Below are 24,507 nucleotides of genomic sequence, written 5' to 3'. Positions count from 1 at the left end.
TAAGCTCTGCCAAGAGAACATGTAAGCTTTTGTCCGAGGGTCTGCAGCACTATATGGCATCTCACAGTTGAGGGCTACTGCCAACAGAAGCTGGAAAGAAGCACAACGCTCCTTGCTGGGAGGGTTTTACGAAGGATTTATGATTTGCTACAGAATAGCTGCCCCTTCTGACATTGCTTTAAATTTTACAGTGTCCCTACTTGTTATTTTTATTTTTTAATGGCTGCATAAGTGCACTCCATCAATAATCTCCAGCCCAGCTGAAGAAAACTTCCTTCCAAAAAGCTGTTGTGTGTGCAATAATCACAGGATGGTTCACTGGGACCTTCCTGGTTGCTTCGGAGCTGCTGTCACCTCCTGTCCGGACTCTGGAACATCTCCGAGGACAACAGCCTCCTCCTCCTCCTCGCCCTACTTGGCACTGGCGTTCCACAGAATTTGGGGTCTGTATCATGGTCCGTGACCAAACGTGTTTGCACGGAAATAGCTTTTAAGTCAGACTTCAGGACAAACTTCCTTGAGAACTGGAGATGACAAATTTCTCACCCAAAGGTTCATTTTGCCATGTTGCTTCTCACCAGGGCCCACAGCATCCCCCGCAGAGGAAACCCAGGTAGGAAAGAAACCAATGCCCATCTCACGGACCTGCAGCATGGGATCGCTGCTTCTTCGTCCTCCTCGCTTGGCTGACAACCACCTAGTGCTACCCCAGCCAACGAGGCAGCGATATGGAGGCTGCTGCCCTCGCCAGTGGGTCTGATGCCCCAATGTCCTTCAGTATCCCGCCGTGCTTTGGAAATACAACCGCTAACAGGTCCCACAACACTAACTGCATTGCTTAATGCTCTCCTGAAACAATCAGATTCACTCGGATGATGGCGGGATAAAGCTCTATGCAACAATAGAAGGATTAAAGCAAATTACTATTTCTCTGTGCAGGGCCTTTGCTCACAGCTAAAGACCAGCAGTCCAGGTAAGAACATCTTGTACTGCTCTAAGTCTCTTCAAATAAAATACTTCATGTCACTTTTTTATCCCTGAAATGATTTGCACAACAGTGAGCTACACTGGCAAGACAGACATACAAAGCAGAAATTTTGCACTCAGCAAAATCAGTCACAGCCTGGGGCATCAGAACTCGTTCTGGAGATGGGGAGCACAAGGACAGACAGCCAAGTTATCCCTCTAATTGATCATAAAGTGTCCCGGCTTGTTTAAGTGTTCGATGCCTGAGGAGGGAGGAGGAGGAGGGGGAGGAACAATTTTACTAGCATTGCAATCTCAGATTATAAACTTCTTGGAGTGCTTATTTTAAGCTTAGGGGGAAAAAAAAAAAACAAACCCAAAGCATAAAGCAGCAATTGCATACTCCTTCAAAAAAAGCCCAATCCACATGTTACAATCCTCCTTGAAGCCCAAACATTGCAGTCTCTTCTTTTAAAAGGTTCAAGGAGAAACACTTGCCACCGAGTCCGTTAGGGTTTACAATCTTTGTTTGTTGTTAAATTCTAATCCTCCTCATCTGTAGCAAGCAGTGATGTCAGGAAGTCCTCTGGCTTCTCTGTGTTATTAGCCTTAACTGCTCCGCTGTTGTTTAGAGATCAGATTAAACCTCCCTGCTTTCCATAGAATGGCAAGGGAATTTGTTTTCATGTTCCTGGCTATTAGTTTTTCGAGTTTTCTTTCATCCCTTTCGACTCTGCGTTCTGTATGTCAGTTTGTTCCTTCCTCCAGCCTCTACCTGAGGGAGCCCTTACGCTGATGGACAGACCGGCATCTACCTGTAATTACAGACATCCTCGGCTCTGCCTTTGGCAAAGCTCCTCACCGGTTGCACAACCCCTGTGGAGCAGTTTTCCACCCTCCCCAGCTCATTAGTAAGGGAAGAGCAGGGCCGCGTGGGCTCCGGCTGGAAGCGGCGCTGCCTTTGGTGCAGGAATGTTAACGGGCAGCTGCCTGCAGCCCGGCGCGCGCCAGCCCCCATCGCCGCATGACGCCTGGAAAAGCCGGACTTGCCAAAAGCTGGGATCTAGTGATTAGGGAAAGCCCAGAGTCTATAAATAGACCCGCAGGTGAGTGCTACGCTACTATCGTGCATCCTGCTGCCCAGGAAGCACGAAGCAATCGCAAGCATTTTACACGTTAAACAAACTCGTGAGCTGTTTAATCCCAAGGCGCCAAACCTGACCCTCTGCAGCACAGCATGACGGTATTTGGAGACGGCTCGAACCGCGGCACTGCCATGAGGAAGTTTGGAGCCTGTCAAAAAGGTTACGTGGAACAAAACGGCACTGCCCAGAGCCAAGTCACACCATAAGCGTGACAGAGACTTCTGGGGAATGCAGAGTAGAGAAACACAAACTGCTGGATGAGGGATGGCTTCTCCAAGGGAAAAGAAGTTGAATTATGCTTTCACTTTGTTAAAAAGCTTTTTCAAAACTTATTTCTGCAGTTTTATTTTCTCTGCAAACATCCATACACCTGTAAATGCTGTAGTAAGAGCGTTCATGTTGACGCGGGTTTCAACAGCAGGAACTGAAGTCACATTAAGAGTACTTGGAGAGCTGCCTTCAACAACGTAGGGCTTTTGGGATCGCTGGTAAGTACTCCCATTAGTTCCACTCTCCTCTAAGAGGAGATACTGTGTGTAGGTGCTGTCCTAAGATTTTTTTTTTGGAGGTTTTAAAGCTTTCCACTCAGTATTAGCTCCCTATTCAACACAAAAATTACAAACCCTTCCTACCACCAGCTTTTAAAGCCCCGCACAAATGAAGCCAAAAGCAAGCCCTGCTTGCTGCCCCTCCCTGCCAGCTCTCTGCCTGCCCCATCAGCACTTGCGTTACAGGACAAGGCCGAGGACACTTCCAACAGTAGATTCTCTACAATCCGCTTCTAGAAAGAACAGCAGACTTAAAACAAAGAGGTGTATCAAGGACTATTGTTAATTTACCAAAATTCGTCTTAAGCAGCCTGTTTTAGAGATCCAAGAGGCATCCACAGCTCCCTTAAGTGGTGCTTCTGTCAGAGTGGGCACGGGAGGGAAGCAGGACACCCGTATCCACAAAGCATATAACGTCACGAACACCGTAAATCCCATCTCTTGGCTCACACAGATGGTTACACGGGGCGAGATGGATCCAAGATTGGCGAACACGGCCATGGCTCCTACCCAGCAAACCTCGGGCAGCACTAATAGCGAAAGCTCTCCCACGAAGCCCTGCCCCGTGACCCAACACGAGTGTCAAGGGAAGGAGCAACCAGCAGCCTCAGCCTTGCGCGCAGTGATCCTGATCACGGTGACTGTTAATGACTAACAACCTGAGCTGCCAATCAGCTGATGTCACTTTCATCATCGTCATCATCATCACATGGTTCTGGACAGCGAGATCTCTTCCATCACTAACCCAACGAGCGCACAAACCAACAGCAAATGTGGTAATTAAGGCGCACAAATTATGGTTGTAAGTGAAGATTGTAATTAAATGTAGCATATAATTAAATGTATTCCTATAACCATTCTGACACTGCTACTGCACCAAAGCGCTCACAAGACACCTTCAAACTGTTCTGAAACTGTGACATCCTCTTGGAAAAAAGGGTCATCATCAAAAATCAGCTTTCCTTCTAGTAATGCAAATAAAAACTCCGGGTCAGATTCCAGACTAAACCCTGCTCCCACCTGAAACCACACAATTCCACGTGGCGCTTCATTCCAGGCCTTCTTAGCCCTGATCTTCGTTAACACACACTGTTCCTCACATTCATGATGTTTCACACCTTCCCCTAGCGCTCGAAAAACAACACAGACATCAGGCAGAAGGAGAAGCTCCAGTACGTCTTGGGAAACAGCTTCCCTGCACCCCTCTTTGTTCCAACACACATACACACGCTTGTGCGTCCACATGTTCCTCAAGACGCTGTCGGAAGACTCCATCTGCCTCTAGTTTCCAAGACACTGACACTGGTAATCAGCTTTCCTGGAGATGTCCTTCAGCAGGAAATCTGATACTTCGATTCCGAACCGAAAGACATTGTGACATTAGAAATTCCCGTAAGACAAGTTCTATATTCAGCTGTGATATTTATACAGTGCTTTACAAATATGCCTAATACACAGTACACTCGTAAGCCACGGTACTTAAATAATTGACAGAGAAACAAAATAGGATTCACTTTTGAAATTCCTAGACTTTTAGTCTGCCTGGTTCAATTTTCTCTTTCACACAGGTCAGAACCAGGATTTTCAGAAAAAAACAGGAGAGGCAAAAAACCTGACTCCACACTGCAATTCCACCGTAACGCCTAGCAGAGACTCATTTCAAGTCATACAATGCCTCTACCTTTTCTAGCCTCTTTTAGGTGTTTTACCGAATAAATCTCCAGATCCTTTTGCTATCCACAAACTCCCAAACCAGCCCTGGTTCTTGTCAAGGCCTCAAAGGGAGTTGCCACCATCTGCAGGACTCTCTCAGCTCTGGGGACTCAGCCAGCCTCCCAAGACGTACTCTAGCCTCAAGGGAACAGGGACAAGCCGAACATCTCCACACCTACAGGACAGATGCTCTCCTCCTTTCAGAGTCAGGTTATGCACACTCGGTTCTTGCTGATGTTTTAGCTCCACTTAGTGGCCAGCAAGGCTCATTTAAAGCGTTGCCTTCCTCTTGAAACTACCGCTTTACGCAAGAGTTGGGGACAACAGGGATCTTCTCCACTGTGATCAGCAGCAGCCTCGTTTGTGATCCGCAGCTAAACCAACGACAACTAAAACATCAAGTCTGAATTCCAGCAAACGCTTACCTTGGTAGCAGTGGGGACCGGGGCTTTGGTTTTTCTTTCTCCTTCTCACGTTCCCTGTCCCTGTCCCGGTCTCGGTCCCTGTCCCGGTCCCTATGCTGCCTGTCTTTTTCATCTCTCTTCACTCGTTCTCTCTCGCGTTCCCACTCTTCTTTCCGCCGCTGGCGCTCCTTGTCACGTTCCCGTTCCCTTTCTCGTTCTCGCTCCCGCTGGCGCCGCTCTCGCTCCCGTTCTCGCTCCCTCTCGCGTTCCCTTTCTCGTTGTCTGTTCTCTCTTTCCCTTTCCCGCTCTCGCTCTCTTTCCTTTAAAAAGAAAAGAGAAATCATCGTGACGCTGTGATAACATCTCCTAACAAAGTGGGGAGCAAGGTTTCAAAGTCTTGGACCACAAGCAATTACATACGCCCTCCCATGTTAGAGCAAATTATTGAGATAAATAATCTGGAGCTCGCTGGCCATCACTGTTTGCTAAGCAGAAAGTGGAGAGGAACAAAACACTGCATCATATTCATCACAGTTGTAATTTTCAAAGGCACAGTCAAAGATTCATTTGGCTTATTTTGCTTATTAAATAAATGTATTGATGTTTACAAGTATTTACTCTCATTGCTAATCGTGCTTATAACAAGCTAATTAACTTTACAAGCAAGCACCATGAAAATAATTGATGGTGCATCATGTGCAACAATAGTGAGGACAGGCTCCTGTTTATGCACTGCTTTTGTAGAACAGCAAGGTCTTACAGCAAAAGGAAAGCCACTTTTTAAAGGATATGACGAATACCAGTGAAAAGCTCCCCACTGAGCAGGATTTATTATTTTTGCCACTACTCTCGAGGCAGTTTGCATGAGGACTAAAGGAAGCGGAGGGAAAGGGTTCATAGCCTTGTTTTCATTGAGCTCTACACCTTACAGCAGTGCAACACCAACCGACTGCATCTGGGATTTTAGCAACTGTCTGGGTGCTTTCCTCGTCTGACTCAAAGCAACTCATGTGCAACTCCACCAGCGGTGGACAGTCACGCCGGAGCCTCCGTCTGTACACAAAGCACACCTGTCCAAATCTAATCCTTTCCGTCTGTCCCAATAACTAACAAGCAAACCGTTCCTCAGTCAGGTTATTTCCTGGAAACTCCCTCCCTCTCCAACATTTCCAAGAACAGCTGCAGATGCGGCCGTAAGCACTGCACAACTGCCTGGTACGCAGAGGAGCAGCCAGCGCACATGAAGAGGAACCATCTCCCCATCTCAGACATGCTTTTGCCTTCATCAGGCTGAAACAGAATATCCTCCCGTTCCTGCACCTAGAGTGTGTCCTGTGCAGTAATTAAGTCAAGATTTAACTATTTTAAGATTAAGCATCTTGAACATACATGAAAAGTCCCATTTCAACCACTGCACTGGAAACATGACACGCACCAGAAGCACCTGAAAGAAAGTTGAAAGGAAAAGCGCAGAAAGGGGTATTACCTTACTTACTCTGTAGTTACGGTATGGATCTGGGTCTGTATACTGAACCCTGAAATTCTCATACTGCCCACCACGCCAGAACCGTTCTATTTCATAGTCATAATAGGGATCTGTATAGGGATCAAGCCTACAATGAAAAACAGGGAAGGTTAGAAAGGGAAATATCACCTTGTCACCATATAGAAACCCTACATATGCTAGGTCAGGTCTTAGTCACTGTGCACTGACAAGAAAAAACACGTTCAACGGAGTACGACCGTACAAAGTGGTTTATTTTCTACATATCCCAAACAGACAGAAACAGCCTTTTTTAAGTGAAGCTTATCAGAGAAAAGCACAAACCTTTCTTGATAAACGCAAAAAGAGAAACACTACGAACCAAATTCAGCCTTCAAATCAATGTGGTAAAAATGCAGAACACCAATTGCTTTTTATAGCCACTTCAAATGTATGCAAATGTAACAGAACATGTTTTGCCTCATTGATTTAGAGCTGCGTTTTCTGTCCATGCACACATAGCTAATCTCAAGCACCCTCACACCAGAAGTGGAACGGATCGTGATCTCCTACTCCCTGCCATCAGAGGCGATGGGTGCATCCCAGTGCCGCCAGCACAGAACGTGAGCTGTTGCTGAGCTTTCCACTGGGAGAAGCTAAGCTTCGGGGGCAGGCCAGCAACGCTCTGCCCCTACGCCTGGAATTACTCCATGCAATGAAGGTGCAGCCGATATTCTCCAGTGAAAAACAGGCGCTGGCCCTCCAGCACACAAATGAACTGGCAAGCACACCCTGCTCAATTGCAAAACTGTAATTACTTTTGGGGAGGAAAGGGATTTAAAACCCACCCTCCTTAAATCTGTAATGTTTCCTCCATTTGATGATTTCTATTAACATTATTTGATGTTTTTAATTCACATACTCAACATTATCCAATCCCTGCCAGCCACCTGGAGTGAAAATATCAGATCCATTGCAAAGATGGGGAGGTGGGTACAGGAAACAAGAAACTTCCAGGGCCACAGAGGAGTCAGTGGCAGAATTAAGTTTATAAAGCAAGTGTTCCCAAATTCCAGATTATCCGTAACGAGACTCTGACTTGTAAGTAAGAGGAATAAAGGGCCCACTTTTGCTTTTTTAAAAGTGCCAAATAATCTAAAACAAGCTAAGATGTAAGTGCTGTCCTGCAAGTCAAGCGGCTACCTATATTTCTTTCAGTGCTTTTAAATGGTTTAAGATTTCTATTTTTGTCTTGAAACGATAAGCCCAGAGAAAGAGTACCAGGGAATCTTGAATACTGATGCTTAGTTCAGGAACAAACTCCTGATGCCAACCAGACAACAGTCTGGATTTGGTGACAGCAGGTGTTCAAAGAGACACACAAAATCTCTAGCTACACCAAAAAGGAAACTCTTCACTTTTCAACCCAGCCTCAAATCCAAATCTCCCCATTCCCTTCCTATAACATTTGTGGACTTCCTATTCATTTAAACAAGCATCACTGCTGTGCATTTAGGTAATTCAGTGCTTAAATCCTTAGGCAAATAATTGGTATCACCCAAAAAATCAAATACATCCATTCAGTTAATAAACCGCCCACCACACCTGATGGGACAGCGGTCTGTGGCCTAGGAAGTTTTAAGAAGTACAACGGAGAAAGGAAAGGGAATATTTTCTTACAGTTGCAACAGTACCGGAATCAAAGACCTGCTTACCCATAGTTAATGTTTTCTTTGATGTCCACCTCCCTATAGTTTTTCAAAAAAGAAAAAGGGATTTATGAACTATTTAGACATCTTCATATGTCACAAGACAGTCCTGAAAGCATTTATTAACATCCCAGCTGCACCACCAGTGGTTAGTCTGCTGCAAGGTGTCAATCTGTGCAATAAGTGTGTGCGAGTGTGAGAACAATCACCGTTTTCTAGAGTTTACAGCAGCAGCAACTTCATAACTTTTGCCTTTACACATAACGAAGATATTTTAATGCCAGAGTCTGGTTATACACAAAGGTGCTTGAATTTTCAGGAATTCCATTTGTTTGATTACTTCTGTTTAACACTGGCTACATGCAATACATTTATACGTTTTTTTCTTGACTATAGGAAAAAACATAAAGTCCTGTACCTAACACAACAATTCTTACATCAGTGAGGCAGTGGCATAAACAACTAGAACACTGATGCTAGTTTTCATATACATTCATAAAATAAAGATACTATATGGTCAACCCACAGAGCACTGGTGATAATATGTCCCAGGTGCAACTGAAAGCCTTCTCAGAGGAAGAGAAGACCAAGATACAGACCGATTTCTACACAGGAAAATATTAATACGGGGCAACTGTTTTCTTACAGTCTGCAGAACTGAGTAGATAGCTTCTTTTTAAGACGGGAAAAGGAATTGCACTCCAGAGCAAATCAAAGACTACTGAACAAAAGCTTAACCTGCTCCTTTTCAGACTTTTTTTTGCAGTTCATTCACTCTAAAATAGACAGAACCAAGCCTTGCAAACACTTTCTCTGTGAGTGAGTAGAAATAATCCATAATCTGTACACGTTGGAAGAACAGAGGATGTGTAAGCAAGAGAGAAACAGAGATTCACCTGTATTCCTGCAGAATACAAGCCTCTCTCTCAATAATTGTTTTTCCATTCCATTTCTTGGCTCAAGAACTACTAAGCAAGTCTCTCACAGCTGACTTATTCATCCTTGCACCTTCTTCTGCCTGCTCTCAGTCATGACAGGAGCATGCCTGAGGTCTCCAAGATTTTACGTTTTACCTCCTTAAAAAACCAATCACCTAAACACTTAAGTTTAGGGTGCTTGTTTCGGCCCGGGCCGTGCCCTGACAGCTAACAGGTTTGCTTTCTGACCAGTGTCTTACTAAATAGTTTATCTGGGACTGGTCAAGATGTTTGTTAAGACCAGCTGCTGTGCCAATGCCCTTGCAAATAAACACCCAGCTGGTCGAGACAGTACAACTGCTGCCCTGAAGCTCTTGGAGGTTGAGCGTACTCCAACTTTGCAGCCCCAGCTTTAGCGTTTTAAAGCTCTCATGGGTTGGAATAAGAAAAACAAGAGGAAAACAAGTCGAAAGAATGCACTGGCGTGAGGTAGGCAACGCACAGCTAGGTAGTGTCTTGAGGGACCAGTATGCCAATGACATTGAAGGTAGAAAGGTTTAAAGACGACTGTGAAGAAAGGTAGTGTTGAACTGGAGTGAGCGGAGGCAGCTCAAGTTTTTAACCAGTGTACATGCTGCTTAATGGAAGTTGTTCCCATTTCCCAAGGTGAGCATTCCTCCAATTTGGAGGAACAAGTTAACTGAAGACTGCCACACTGCACTACATTTCCCACCCATCTATTCCACATAGCAAAAACAAGACTGCATCTTACGCTGAATCTCTGACGTCTCTGGTGATACGGTAATTCCAGTCGCGGAAAAACTCATTTTCTTTGTCAAATTCACGCTCGTCTTCTCCAATAGTCACAGTGAACCTCTTCTCCTCAAAGTCAGGCTCCTGTTCTTTTCTCATCGTTGCCTTTTTTAATACCTGTCATAACATAAAAACATTTAAAGAGATAACATTTCTGAGGCACAGAGAAACTGCAGCATTAAAAAATCCTTCACTTGGGAAAAGCCTGCTCTTCAACTAATGCATCCTTCTTCTGCCCAAGTCTTATGCACGTGCAGGACACTGGACTTTTCTTGACACAGAAAGTGTAATTCACTATTCCATCAGGTCAGAACAGCAGCAGACAGGCAATAAAAGTTTCACGCATGCTGACCCCATTTTCTGAAATGATCAGACCCATGGATCCTATAGGTACTGGAGAAACAGGTACTGAAGTAAGGGAAATTGGATCAGCTTCAGAAGTTTTGCTTTGTGGTGGACTTGACTCCAGGGCCACAAACTTTCCCTAGCTCATGTTAATATAAAAAAACCAAACCTGGATGCCAGCTCCTCTTGACCATATAACAACTGTGATATACAACAAGATGCAGTTAATAGGTGGAAAGGCAAAAGGAAGGCTCCTTAAAAAGAGCAAGACACCACATGCTCCAAAAAGAGCTCTTTAGCATCCCGCTCTCGGTGAAACAGGCCAGTGGATTCTGGAGACACTCAGCATACTGCCTGAGGATGCCATTTACCTCTTTAGCATGGCGGAGTCCTCTCTCCCAGGCACTTTCTGTTGGAGGGTCTGGAGGGGGTGGAGGTAAGATTTCATCAACAACTGGCCCTCCCTGTTAGAAAGGCGAGAAGAGGAAGGAGACAGACACTTGACTTAGTTTTAAGTCGCAAACTCATGCTTTGTAAACAGTACCTCCAGATACTCCAGAGATGTATCAGCAGGACATAAGCTGGGACACACATGGAAAACCATTCCCCTCTACTAGCAATGTCAAGACCCTCTTTTAAAAATCACGTATCCAACAGACGTACTGAATTTTGCTGAAGTACTAGCTCAAATAAAATCTTCACTTCTTCTAGAGCAGGACATAAACGCTACGTGCAGAAGCCATAAATTCACAGAAAAGACGTCCATACCCAAGGGTTGGCTGGCATCAGTGGGTGAGGGCCGATAGGAGGAGCGCCATTCGGGGAGAAGGGCTCGGGCTTGGAGATCAAGGAGTAGTTTCCTTTGTCATTCACGCCGGGGTGAATAAATCGACAGTTCATGCCCCAAGTACAGTGACCTGTGGAAACACACTTCTGTTAGAACCCTGTATGCCTACAGGAAGTTTGTTCAGCCCCACAACCATTTAAAAGCCATCAAGGAATAATGCTGTTTCAGACATAAGACTTTTCTTCTCTCCAACTTCGTTGAGATTTACCTGTTTTCACACACACGGAAAGACACTTGCCACCCCTCACCTTCCCAGAGAGGGCAAACAGATCCAGTCACAGATGGGCGAACGTACAAGAAGCGTGTTACGGCAGGGAGAAGGGAGGGATGGATGCATACACACCATTAAGCAAATGCAGTAATAAACCTATGAGCTCTTCAAGTCTTATTAATGACAAACACTTCAAGTTAGGAGCTTTACCTTCTACAGAAAACAATGAATATAACCTGACAGCAAGGAAAGCATCACAGTGCATTCAAAACAAACAGCTCTCTGGTGAGGCACGATGTACATCAAAGCGTTTCTCTCCAGCCAACTCCGCAAGCTTGCCAGCACAAAGCAGGAAAGGAGACATCACTACGGAGGGTGGCAGACGAATCTGAAGCTGCTCATTAGCTTCAGGTACCACCCCCAAAGAGATGGTAACACTCAGGGGTCTCTAACAGGACACAAAGCTAATTCTCAACTGTATTTTGGCTTGCGTTAGAAACAAAACCCATTTTTTTTCCCGGCAATCCACTCAACATCAGGCAACAGACATTTTGCAGATTTCCCAGTTGACACCTACATCACAAAGTCATCATTAAATCCGCGCTAGCTCGGGCACTAGCACGTTGACTTTAGAGGCAATGGAGCAGTTAACACTGCTATGGCCCACGGAGGAACCCCTGATCTCGGCTGGCAGGGCAACATGTCAGAAATTCACACTGCACCTGGGTCCCTGAAACGCTCCTCATCAGTCCCAGGTTAACCACGAGCTGGTGTTCTCTGTCAGGGGTAACGCTGGATGCTTTCGTACTGTCAAACATCACGAGAGCACAAATTCCTTCGCACAGCAGCTCACGGAGCAGCGACGCATCCTTTCTCAAAGCCTGAGCACCAGGAGTAGGGGCTGCCAGACACCTATGCAAACACTATTCCTATGAAGTGTCAAGGGGAATGATTACCCCGACAAGTAAGGGGCCCTGCTACATGTGTCAAGGTGGCTACACATCAAGCTATTTCACGGGAAGGCTTTGCAAGCTAGTCAGTCATGCCACTGGACAGCCACAGCCACGTGAGTGCTCCTCAGACACGGCAAGGACAAAAACCTGAATGTCTTCAAGGTCCCACATGAGCAGCGCCTGATCTCCCTGGTGGCAATAAAGCCTTTAAGGGGCGAGCAAGAGTGGATGTCAACGTTATCTGAACCCACGCCAAATCAAAGAAAAACAACTGCGGCAGGAGATCCTGCAGTCTGAACTTTGACTCAGGCAAATATTTCCACGCTGCACGGAGGCGTATGTCACGCTAAGGATTCAGGAACAAACAGCTCTCCTTGCCGAGGGACTTCCCTGTTCCACCATCATCACCAACACATTCGTGTCTCAGCACAGGCAGAAAATTCAATACCAGAAGACATTCAGGAAGCCAAGTACTTGATATCTGATGGTCACGTCTCCGGAAACCCCCTAAGCAGTTCCCTACGTTGCATATACCACTGACGCAAGGAATAAGAGACTCCACCCTGTCCTCCACCCTTCTTTTAATTTCAGATTTTCATAAATTGTTTCAAGGGTCATTGTAAATAAAACCAAGTAAATGAGCAAACATTAAGTGAGATGAAGCTGAAGGAAGTGGAAGAGAGCTATAATCAGTTTAAATAAGAAAAGTTTTATAAAACCTACTCTCTACGCTGAAAAAAATTGCAGGATAGTCTAAGATAGCTGTTGTGCAGTTGCACAAACTTTGGGGAATGTCCTATTAAGAAAAATAAAATAAAAAAAGAAATACAATTGGTTAGATTTAAAAGTTTCAAGTCTTAGGTCTCATTCCCAGTAAGAAATACGTTTTATGACTTCCTACCCCCATTCCTTCCAACTGAGACTGACAATCCCAACCACATTTCAGATATGTGGTATTTGATACAGTGTGAAGCAATCTTCCGGCTTGAGGAAAAAACTTCTATTTACATGAGGATTTTTTTTTTCCAGCTGACCATTTCCTCAGCCCAGTGGAAGTACTGGCCACCGGCACGTCTCACCCTGTCAGGTCCAACGTCACCCCTCGAGCACGCTGTCTCACTGGGGTTTCTGGGTTGCTTGTGAAAACAACTATAGGTGAGCTGCCAACACCTCACACCACTACGCAGGCAACGCAGGAACCTGGTCAACAGATGCATCTGCAGGGGCTGCAGCAGCTCGGCGGATGTCAGCATGATGTCACATCAACATTTCTTACCAGGAAACAGTATTTCTAGCCCTATTTTCGATTTTAAAATTTCATCAAATGTCTTTTAACAACTAGGGAAGTGAGATGGATGTGGGATTGCAAGAAACAATTATGTTTTGGCAAGGCATAAGCTTGATAAGAAGTAACGAGTATTTGCCATTTTTGTTTTCCATGGAATAACCTCTAAGCAATAGTTGATTGTTAAATCAGCCCAAGCAGTTTTATTCCATGCTGTTTTAAAAACACTAGCAAGTTCTCCTTTATCTGTTTTTACTGGGCCTACCATACTCAGGGCAAAGCAATTTTTGCATATTGGCTCTATGTAAATTCAGCATCTGGCCACCAAGGAACAGAAAGGTGACACTGAGGTTTATCATGTAGACGGCAGCTTAACGGGTACAAAACCAAACAAGAAAAATTACAGCACCTTTGGTTTGCTTCCACCATTACAGCATGTCATTACCTTTCATGAAGAATCGGCAGGTGGGACGTGGCCTCACTTTTCTGTCGCTGGGGTCTTTAACTTCTCCTTCTTCCAAGTCATCATCCTGGAACAGACAGACAAGCTGACATTTCACGTGGTGCATTTTCTGCAGCGACTTGACATTTCACAATACGGTCAAATATCAGTCACTGAAAACACACCCTGGAGCAAAACACAAGAGAAAAGCAATATAAAGTTACAATAAATATCCCTGAGCATCTTCGCAATGTACTGCTACAAATCGGAAGATGCATCAACTTCAGCGTTTCAAAGGTGACTACAAAACCCTTCAGGCCTTATGGACATCTTGGTGCCACACCACAGACCAAGGTTTCAAGCCGCATCATTTTACCCAATATATGCTTAAAGGCTCAAAATCAACAGTACAGTGGATTAAGCTCTTGCACCTCAGCTGAACGAGGCTGGCTGTGCACTTTTAGCTGGCAGCACGTGCAAGGCAGTTAGAAGCAGCTTCACGCTCTTTCGAAGCAAATGAGCTAAATCACGTTACCTTTTCTTCCCGCAGCACGCACACTGACAGCTACCGCGGCTCTGCTGGCGTGGGTAATACCACTGCCCTTCAGAGCCTTTAAACTGGACTGTCCCTTGCTCAGCACTCATGTCATCCCTATTTAGCTCAAGCCAATTCCTTCTGTTCATTGATTTAAAATACATAGTGGTATTCCTGCATTAATGCAATACAGATATCACGCACCTATACATCAAGTTCTGAAGGATGATTGCTATTACAATAACTAATTATAAAATGTTTCCCCACAACGCTGAGCGACAACCTCACACACAAGTTTCAGGAAAAAAGTCACATGTATTTCTTCCAGTCCTCTCTGGGAACAACTTGACACCTTCCCTTCTACTCCTCAGCTCCACACAGGAGTTGTGAATCAGCTCTAACAAAACTATATATTATCCCCAGGCACAGCAGCCCCAGGAAGAAATTCTGGAGACAGAGGTGGCTTCAAAGATTAAGAACCACAGGGGACGAGCGTGAAACAACAGTCATGAAAGACCCCCAGAAGAATGCTGTTGAAACTTTAAAGTACCATCCTTTGCCTTTGTTCTCCAGGGAAAAAAAAAAAGCCTTCCCTGGCTTCATTAGGCTGCATCTGAAAAGTCAAAAAGAGCTAAAAAGATGTGGCGATGCAAAAGGCAAAGGCATACATGACCAGAGAGCGTGTCAGAGGTATCTGGCAAGGAAATCAGTTATTTGTCCTAAAAGGCACCCTGGCCTTCCCTCGGCCTGCCTCCATTTCACCGCCACAGAAGTTTTCAGCATATGAAACACATCTGAAGAGGGAGCATCTGGTGGAGGTCGTCCCTTTGCGTGGCAATCGCAGCAACCCTGTGGCAGTGACAGCAGTTGTCTACATGGAAAAGATTAAGGAAGTTATGTACTTTGATCAATTTAGCAGCTGGAAAGGAGGAAAAACCATCACTCGGCTGTAGATAAACAAAGGCTGTACAGAGAGATGGGTTAACAGCCTCTTCTGCTGCATTCCTCTGAGGGCAACACAAGGAGAGCTCTCCCGAACAAGAGCGGATTTTAAAGACTACACATATATTCGAATTAAAATTTGCATTAATATTGCCCCCCCCAAGACAGAACTCTGACAACAGAATAAAATGCAGAGATTTAAGAGTTTCCCCCAAAGCCAAGGACGGCATTCAACGCGTGAATGGTATAACCAGCTCTGCTTCTTTCAAAAGAACTGTGTGAAGTCTTTGCAAATGCTGTACTTGAACAAAAGGGAAAGTATTTATTTCTCTGAGGTCTCCTTGGAATCAGGCAGCTGGGAACCTTGTTATGAGTTAATGTATGAAAACCAGAGTACAGATTCATCTTGTGCTTTGTAAGGAGAGCGCTCCCAAGAATGCCTTAGACTCTAAAGGAAAGCATTCATATTTTAATCAAGAAGCAGCCACGGAGTCAGGACTCCAGGAATTTTTTTTCCCTGCCTGGACTCTCCCACAACACACTGCAATTCCTTCTAACTGAATCAGAAATACACAAAACTTTTGGAAAATACATAAGTGTGTAACAAAATCACCTGCCAGAATGGGCATGAAGAAGAAAAAGAACACCACCTTTTTTTAAGCAACAGAACTTGTCAAAGCATCATTAGAGTAAAAAAACACATTAGAGTAAAAAATACACAATATACCACTCTTCAATAAAAAGGGAGGAAGGTCTCTCCAGCAAGGCTCTGCCAGCTTCCCGAGCACGTGGCCAGGTCAGCTACACAGCCGTGGGGACGGGAAGGCAACACCATCTCCCAAGCCTGAGCCCTCCCCTCCTTGGCTGAGAAGCCCCACCAGTGACCCCATCCACAGCCCATTGCTTCCTTGCCTGGTCACCAGGATATTCTGCCCCAACCTAGCCTAGCTGCGCAGGAGCGCTTTTGGCACGGACAGCGAGGAGCAGAGCCAGCCAGGCGCTCTGGACTTCTCTTTGCAGTACTCTGCACTCCCACTACTCGGATTCAAGTAAGGTGTTCACCAGACCAGGAACCCACAGGAGGGTTTCTACTCTACTGCTAGAATCGGTTTGTCCTGTTTTCCTCTGCCTGCAAGAGGGAAACTGGTATTAAGCTGCATTAAATACAACTGCTGTACTGCAGTGCTCCCTACCTAACGACAAACATGGATAAAGAGTGCTATTTGCCCTAATCACCAATGCAATTACAACCAGTTTTCGATTTTTCTAAATAGTCGCGTTTGTTCTCAGCTATGAAACAGTAGCTACTGGGACTGCACATCCTTGAACACATCACCGAAACCATGCGCAGGGACCGCCTGGTCAGGCACTTTCCAGAAAGCTCAGCACCCTCCGTTCCTCTTCCACGCGCCCAGATGCTGCCAGGGCCCAACGCACAGCTCAGGGCCACGGGCTTCCCACACACGCCTGATGCCTCAAGCACACGGCAGCCACTCTACAGCACCAGCCTCTCAACCTAAACCGATGAGACAGCTTATGAACGCCCAATCCATGGCTAAGTAATTTGCTGTCAGCATCACTCAAAAGTCCTCTGAGACCTGAGGCAGAATAGTTTCTTAAAGCACTGGAGCCCTTCCATATTCAACGGGAATAAAGCTTATTTGTGATGGCTCTGACAACATTAGGCACAAAGTTTTTCTACAGTACGTGGCACTAGACATCCTAGCCACTGAGTTTAGGACTGGGTCCATAGTATGCTCTTACCTCCAAAGAAAAAGTGTGTTACTTGCACACTGGGGACACAGCTAACACAGATATTCACGACAAAGAAGAAAGAAGGCATGGCAGTCTAACAGCCAAACAGTTCTGAAACACAAGGATAGGTCTCTCCCTGCAGGACTTTGCCCACCTCAAACCACCTCCTACTTACATCAATTTCTCCATCATCAATTTCTCCATCATCCTCTTCCTTCTTCTTCTCCTTGAGGGGATCCTGGCTGTCCTTTTCATCATCACTTTTGCTGCTGGATTTTTTCTCATCTTCATGGGCATCATCTCCTTTCTCCTCTTCCTCATCATCCTCACCAGCAGCTTTCTCACCATCCTCCTCTGCAGCAGCAGCACTTGGTTCCTCAGGAACTTCCTCATCATAGTCCAACTCGTGCTCATCTAGTTCACGGGTGACAGAGGACGCTTCATCACCAAGGTCATTTGTCCGGTCTTCCTCCTCTCCTTTGCGAGGCGGGGGGCTCTTCAGCTCCCCACTTTGCTCATTGTTGTCAGACTCCTGAGACTTGGTTTCGCTCAAGCGGTCCTCTTCATCTGAGTGGTTCTCCTCTTCACCATGACTCAGTCCCCTGCCTGCATCCTCCTCCTCCTCTCCCAGGACGCTGCCTTGCCCACCCTCTCCATCAAGTTCCCGGTCTGAACCGCTCTCCTTCAGGACTTCGTCATCGGAAAGCTGCTGGTCCTCTTCATCAGGAGAGCAGGGGTTTCGCTCAGGGCTGTCGGAAACGTCCATCAGTACCCAATAGTCTGCAGGGGGTAGAAAACAACACTTGTTAGGGGGAAACAAGCTGGGAAATCAAGAAGGGCTCACCTTGCAGAGTTTGTACCCTTGTATTTTACCTCCTAAAGAAGAAAAGGTTGCTTGAATTCATGAACGTGGTTTATCATAGTACCTTCAAGAAGAAAACACAGAGTTTAAACTGCATAAAGAACTGATTCCAATATTGTCCCAGACTAGAGAAGAGTGTGCTACCCTTCACATACAACAATGGAGCTCCAGGCTGGAATTTCATCTACAGGCTCTAATAGGTGAGGCTGCACAAGCACTCCCACCAAATCACCGTTAGAAATCCCAAGGTAGCATCCTCACCCCAGGCACAATCAGCAGTGGCATTTCTTCTGTGAAGAAGCGAGTGAGCTTCAGCACATAGGGCCAGGTTTTCAGGTGTATTTTGTATCTATAAGCACATGGCACCACAAATTGCACGGACTCCTGAAGAGGCACAAGAGCACAAATTACAGTGATTCTGGAAAAACAGCCTCTATATATATTTACAGTGCTTGTTACACTGCATCTAGAATAGATATGAAAGCAAGGACAGTATGCATTCATGAAAAGTCTTGGATTTTCAATCAGGTTTACTTTAGACAGTGCATGTATTGCCATCTAATCTCCACCCGCTTTATACAGTAAAGATTCAAAATTCCTTCAAAGAAGCAGATTAACTTCATAACTTTCTGTATCATGTACTTTTGCTAGAAGCTCAGTATGAACATGTGCTTGGTACGAATAAGCCAAAAATTAGATGTCTGCTTAGAATAAGCATAACAAATACAACAGAAAGGGACAAGATGTAAAGCAGGGAAAAAACCCAACCCATACATCTATTTATTTTACTCCAGAAAACAAAAAAACCATGAATTATAGCAGAATGTCTGACCCAAGGAACTGGTTGAGCTGTCTCTTACTAGGAAGATTACTGTTTTGCATCTAGACAAAAGCTCTTGTTTATTAAAAACTCTTACCCTTCAGCTGTGGTCTCTTGCTGCAGCATGTCCTTAGCCTTATAAACAACGATGGCAACTCCTTCCTCAGCAATAACCAACCGTGCTTCAGCTGCCTCAGAAGAGCCCAGGCTGAGAAAGGTGTCTTGGCAGGTTTTCCAGCACCGAGGCAGCCAATGCTCAGAGGGATAAAAGCACCCACTGTAGTTCTCTGGTTGTACCAGTGGAACAGTTCAACAGAGGCATTGGCTCCTCTCAAGGTGGCACCTTTCCAGAGGACTAAATTCACCGTTTCAGCATATGCCACCTCCTCCTCCAGACCCAAAGGTTTGTACGGGAACAAGCTTGGGTGGCCATCAGACAGAAATGAAAAGCTAAAGACAAACCCAAGGTTTACAGAAGCATATTTAAGGCTAAAGAAAAGCCATGGGGTTACAAATCAACAGGATTTCTTCACCTTAATATGTATCACGTTTTACTTCAGCTGCTCCTAGCTACAACTTCCCCACAAGCACATTTACTGCTGGTGCAACTAAAACATGGCATAAATTACCAGACTTTTACTTGCTATTTTTAAGATCTTTGGAGCAAAAATGCTACAAATCAAGACTCTGGTAGCTCCTTTAAACATATCCAGCAATCCTTCCTGAAATAAAAGTTACTACCACTAGGCAGCTCTGCACTACTTAGCCTTTTTCCTGACCTACCCCATCACTTTTCTCTGCTAGGCTCTTCCGACTGGTTCTGCATAGTAAAGGTCATTATTTACTAAAGGTTATTATTTACCATCAAAGAGCAAGAACAGACAGGCAGAAGGCACACCAAACCACAGCATCCAAACAGACTGCCACTCGCTATAAACAAGACCAAAGCAAATCCAAGCCTTCTCAGCATCTAAGGAAACCCAAAACATTTTGGTAATGACAGAATTGGGGATCTCGGTGCTGAAATACGGCAGGAGGGTAAGCGTGGGGAGCACGCAGCATCTCTTCTGCGTGTTAAGAGCCCATGCCTGGAAATCAGGAAGGCATGATAACTTTGTTACCCATGCTACTCATCTGCTTCTTCATTAACTTCCCAAGACCAGGGCTGTTGTATTTATGTCTTGTATGCTGCCAGATGTACTGTCATCACTGAGATAGCATCTCTTGCCTTCACTGTAGTGAAGACGTTATTAGCTGGTATTTGCAGCAAACTCTCAATATGAAAGTCACACTCAAGAAAACGCGGCTCGTTATACTATGGGAGGTCTGCAGAGAAGGAGTCAAGAACATTTCTCAAAAATAAAAAAGAAAAAGCACTCCCAGAAGCAGCACAAGTCTGTACGTTAGTACCCAGCAAGTTTGCTCTACTTCATGTCTTCAAAGCCCTGCACAAACATTAGCTAATTGATACATGCGAGGATGATCTAAACATTCGACAGGGCCCCGAGCAGCAGCAGAGTCACATTTCGAGCTTCCTACCAGCCACTGGCTTTTCTCTGCACATTTGAAGAAGCTGGCTCTTGCTCACAACCAAAGTTGTGATTTTTACTGAAAAGTTAAAAATCAAATTAAAGACCGCAATTGCCTCCTAGTGATAGCGGCTCTGGGCAGTTAAATAGGATGTAATCTGAAACAAATTATATTCTTACTAAGTATATAAAGGTCGATGCTGAGTTCATAAATGCTTGCACAAATTGTCACTGGCTTTAACAGCAAGTTTATAGCAGCAATTTTAATTGCCTAAGTGCCTGAGAAGTTACACTTTGCGTGCACGTAGAACAACTGAGCGTATTACATCTGAAAGGTCAGTCGTAAGAGGCCAGTAGAAATATAAAAGCTGTCAAGTGCAGATGTGTTCAGGAAATTTGTTTTCTGATTTCTTGCAAACAAGCAGCACCAAAGAAAAAGCGTTTAAGTGAACTAGATGCCTTTCTGCATTCGACATCGAGACCTTCAGAGGGATAGGGGAAAACAAATATGAACGCATTCTCACCACCAGCTAAGGTGATAAGTATAAAACATTCACCTCCACAGGCAGCTATTAAAGCTATTATAAAAATGCAGTGCAGCCGTCAGTTACAATCATTTCCTATTAATTTCCATCAGCAGAAATGATAAGAAACACAGTAAATGACAGCCCAGTTAAAAAGGGTTCACAAAATCCAGCCAGTCGGTTTTTGGTGCGTATTTCCCTGGATTCAGGTAACAGCAAGTTTCCCTTCGGCAACAGGCCTTACGTGCTCCCTGGTGCCTCTATCTGCACAGGCAGTGATGCAATGCACAGAAGGCACTTCTAGTTCCTCCGCCACCTCTTACACCGAATTATTTTGGTGAGAGTCACAGTTCAGCCATTGTCCAAGGGCTGTTGCTCCAAGTTCACCCGCAGGCAAGAAAAGATATCCCAAAACCAACGTACCAGATTTTTGCTTCAATCTTATGTGCAACAGCGTGGAAATGTCCCAAAGCGAACTCATGATATGCAAAGGTAAAATCAGAAGCAGGAAAAAAATAGGGAGATGGAAATCAAAAGAAAACTGTCAGACTAATGACGGAAGAGGACTAGATAGCATTTTTGATGCATGATGGCAAGTTACTGCTCTAGCAGCCATCCAAAAGTTAGGCTAGCCTCTCACTCACTCACTGCCACAGCAACTCCTCCTGCAACGGGGGAGATCGAGACGATAACACGTCCTCTGGCCGTTCCTCAGCCCTGTGCAGCCCCAGGGTCCTGAGCCCAGGAGGAGAGCGAGGGAAGAAGGCGTCGCATCCCAATAACAAGCTTTCGGGCAACAGCAACGTCGCAGAAGCACGGTTTGAGATGGGAGAACGCCTTATCATTGAGCTAGTCGGTGTTAGTTGTAGTCACTCGTTTGTAGAAAAAAGAAATAATTGAATGTTACGAAAGGCAAGAGTACCAAAGTAAGAATTTTGTGAAGTGCTACAGTAGTTGTTATAGTCACTCAAACTTCCTTTCAAGCTCCAATGGATTTATTCTTTGCATGGTAGCAAGTTTAACTCCAGTTTAAAGTGCACGTCCCAAGTGCTGTCTCAGAATAATCTGCAAATCACAGTTTATCCCAAATCTCTGGAATCCTGCAAGGGTTTTTTGAGGTGTTTTTTGGGGTGGGTTGTTTGGTTTTTTTGTTTATTTGGGTTTTTTTTTGCTTTCCCCTCTGCTTTAGTTACACATACAGGCAAATACCAGAAAGATCCAAGAAAAATTACTACATGGAAGTATTTCAAATCAAGCAATACTGACATAAGTGGTAGAGCAGAAATCCACAGGTTTCATCCCTCATTATAAGCTTGGAATTTTTGTGCCTTAAAACCAAGCCAGTTTCCTACTGTCTTCAAAACCAGTTATAAAAGCAAAAAATTAACTTCTAACCTACAGATAAGATTGTTTGACTTTTAGCTTAGGACGATGGGGCAAGAACCAGGTATATCATAATACTTCTCATTTAGCAGTGTTTTACCTTCAGAGGTATCTTTAAAATTACAGGCAGTTCAGGCAAAACCAACTTTGGTCAAAGCTGCACAACCCCTTCTATCACAAAACTGACTTCATTTGCTCAAAGTGTGTCAAATTTTCATTTTCTGCGTGTCCGAAGCAGACTAGTTCAGAACAGGTCACTAAGCCTTTCAGACAAGCTTTACAAAACCCTCACTTTGCCAGGCTAAACAAGTTGGTACAGCCTTTCCATCGAGAGGCTTTGGAGCAAATGCTCCAAAGCGGGGTGCACTTGCAGCCAAAATTGCCTTTTACTGCCTCTAGAATCACTTGTGCGTGCCTCATCCTTACACTTTTGTTAGGTGATTTGCCCAAGGCAAGAGGTAGACGAGTCAGAGCACTGGAATTCTTAGCAGCAGGTCTGTTTTCAAGATCAAACCCAACTTCTACTCTGTTAAATGAACCAGCATCAAAAGGTACAAAACTGGAAGGAAGAAATGCCAACCAGGTTTTCGTCTGTGGTCACACATGTACCTCGTACGCTGCTCTGAGGCAGTGCAGCATTTCATGGACGCACATTCTGGATCTGTGGCTCTCGACAGTGCCTGTTGCTGGCAGGAGGCTCAAATTCTGTTTCTTATTGCTCTATGCTGTGCTGTTTTCAATTAGAACTCATGAAAAGTTTGAACAGCATCTTCAATTAAGCCAACAAAGTTAAGCTTTGTGTACAACTGACTTGCTGCTGCAGGTAGTGTCTTGGCAGCAGATGAACTGGAACTAGTATGGAAAGGACCACCTCAGGATGGCAGCTTACTCTAACCCACTGCAAAACTGTGAGTTAAGACGGGATGTGAAACAGCCACCAAGGAAAAAATAGTCCTGGCAAGCATTATTTCCATTAATTAAATTCCTCCCTCCAAGGCTGAGCCTTTATATGGTGCCACAAAAAGCTTTTTCCAGGTGAACAAGGAATACACCTTGGATATAGCATGGGAACCAATGATTCAGACTGTTCCACCACCTCCGGTAGCAGGAAGGCACTGAGTACCCTATAGAAAACTGAAGCTTGACAGAGCCATCAGCTTCAGTCTTGAAATCCTACAAATTGTCAGTCAGATGGCAAGAACCAAACGCATACCCAACTTCTGCACCCCCCAGCAGAGACCTCACAGCTCCCCGGGTGGTCAAGGGGCAGATGTGAAGGAAAGAAGCGAGGAACCTCTTTGCTTCAGGCAGAAATCTTTGGGATAGAAAGGAGAAAAAACATTTTCTAACAGCCAAACAGCTTGATGCAAAATCAAAACGTTTCCATTAATCAGACACATGAAAACCAGGGGTTAATTGCAGAACAGAAAAGTTCTGGAACATGGTTTAAGTCAAACCAGAGGATAGGTGAAGAACGATGAGTGAGTTGAGAAGAATGAATGGGAAACAGTGCTGACAGGACAGGCGAGAAGAGAAACAGACCACCAAAAGATTTTGGGAACAAAGAATTGGAAAACAGAAGCAAAACAGAAGCAATGGGCAGGAACCACAATGGGGAAAAAATATGGAAGAGTAGCGACAGCAGGAAGAGAATGAGATAAAATGCCTCGTGATCTAGGAAAGGAGCACCACATAAAACTGAAAAGACGTGTAGAACAAAAGCAAAGCACCCAGTCCTTTGCTTTGAATGAAACTATGGTCGTTAACAAGGTTAATTAACCAAAATACACACTTATCGGCCATCCTTAGAGAAGCACTGACTTTGAAGATGCATAGCAAACTTCAGCTTTCCTGTCAGGAAAGCTTTTAATGCAGAAAACTGAGCTGCCTTTCGGTATTAATTTAAGAGAACTGCTTGGTGACAGCCATTTTCAGCAAGCTGATTTTTAAAGAAGAGCTCAGAAAGCTCCTATCCGGAATGTTAACCACTGCTTTCTGTCAGGCAGACTTTGGGACCAACACCTGAAGAGAAACGGCGCCGTAAGCTGCTGGAGTTTGTTTTCACAGCGTAACTGATTTCCCTATTGCTGGAGCACACACGGCTCTTCCTGCAGCCCTCCGCTGGCACATACTAATTTTGAATTACCAGTGCCTCGGTTCCATGACAGAAAACAAGTACGATTATACCTGATTCTGTAGGATTCGTGGATAACCACACTCAGGAGGCTAACTTTACTCAGAACATTGGATCAGCAGTCTTGCAAAGAGTTGTCTTGATTAGACTGGGACCCTTTTCTTTAATCTAGACAAACCTTAGGAAGACCAGGACAAAGAATTCACACCTTGGAGGTGCTGCTCTCACTACAGCCAAAGCAC

General features: G+C 44.8%; 1 protein-coding gene across 9 annotated transcripts in view; it reads right to left on the bottom strand.

Moving 5' to 3' along the window:
- The window catches only part of ZC3H18 (zinc finger CCCH-type containing 18), a 48,704-nt gene that overhangs the window by 22,943 nt on the left and 1,254 nt on the right, over positions 1–24,507 (bottom strand). For 3 of the 9 annotated variants that reach the window (XM_075161585.1, XM_075161587.1, XM_075161593.1), the window contains 8 exons: positions 17,189–17,793; positions 13,785–13,869; positions 10,812–10,960; positions 10,415–10,507; positions 9,658–9,815; positions 7,975–8,007; positions 6,263–6,389; positions 4,798–5,096 (listed from right to left, as the gene is read on the bottom strand). In XM_075161585.1, coding sequence (XP_075017686.1) covers positions 4,798–5,096; positions 6,263–6,389; positions 7,975–8,007; positions 9,658–9,815; positions 10,415–10,507; positions 10,812–10,960; positions 13,785–13,869; positions 17,189–17,779 — 1,535 coding nt within the window. In that variant the 5' untranslated portion in view covers positions 17,780–17,793. Of the gene's footprint in view, positions 1–4,797; positions 5,097–6,262; positions 6,390–7,974; positions 8,008–9,657; positions 9,816–10,414; positions 10,508–10,811; positions 10,961–13,784; positions 13,870–17,188; positions 17,794–17,886; positions 17,905–24,507 lie in introns of those variants that run through there. The other 6 variants (XM_075161588.1, XM_075161589.1, XM_075161590.1 and 3 more) reach the window with 4 other exon arrangements.

This window comes from Calonectris borealis, chromosome 12 (genome assembly GCF_964195595.1).
Source record: "Calonectris borealis chromosome 12, bCalBor7.hap1.2, whole genome shotgun sequence".
Lineage (NCBI taxonomy): Eukaryota > Metazoa > Chordata > Aves > Procellariiformes > Procellariidae > Calonectris > Calonectris borealis.
Note: the sequence above shows the minus strand (reverse complement) of the source record. Positions and strands in the feature narration are given on the sequence as shown.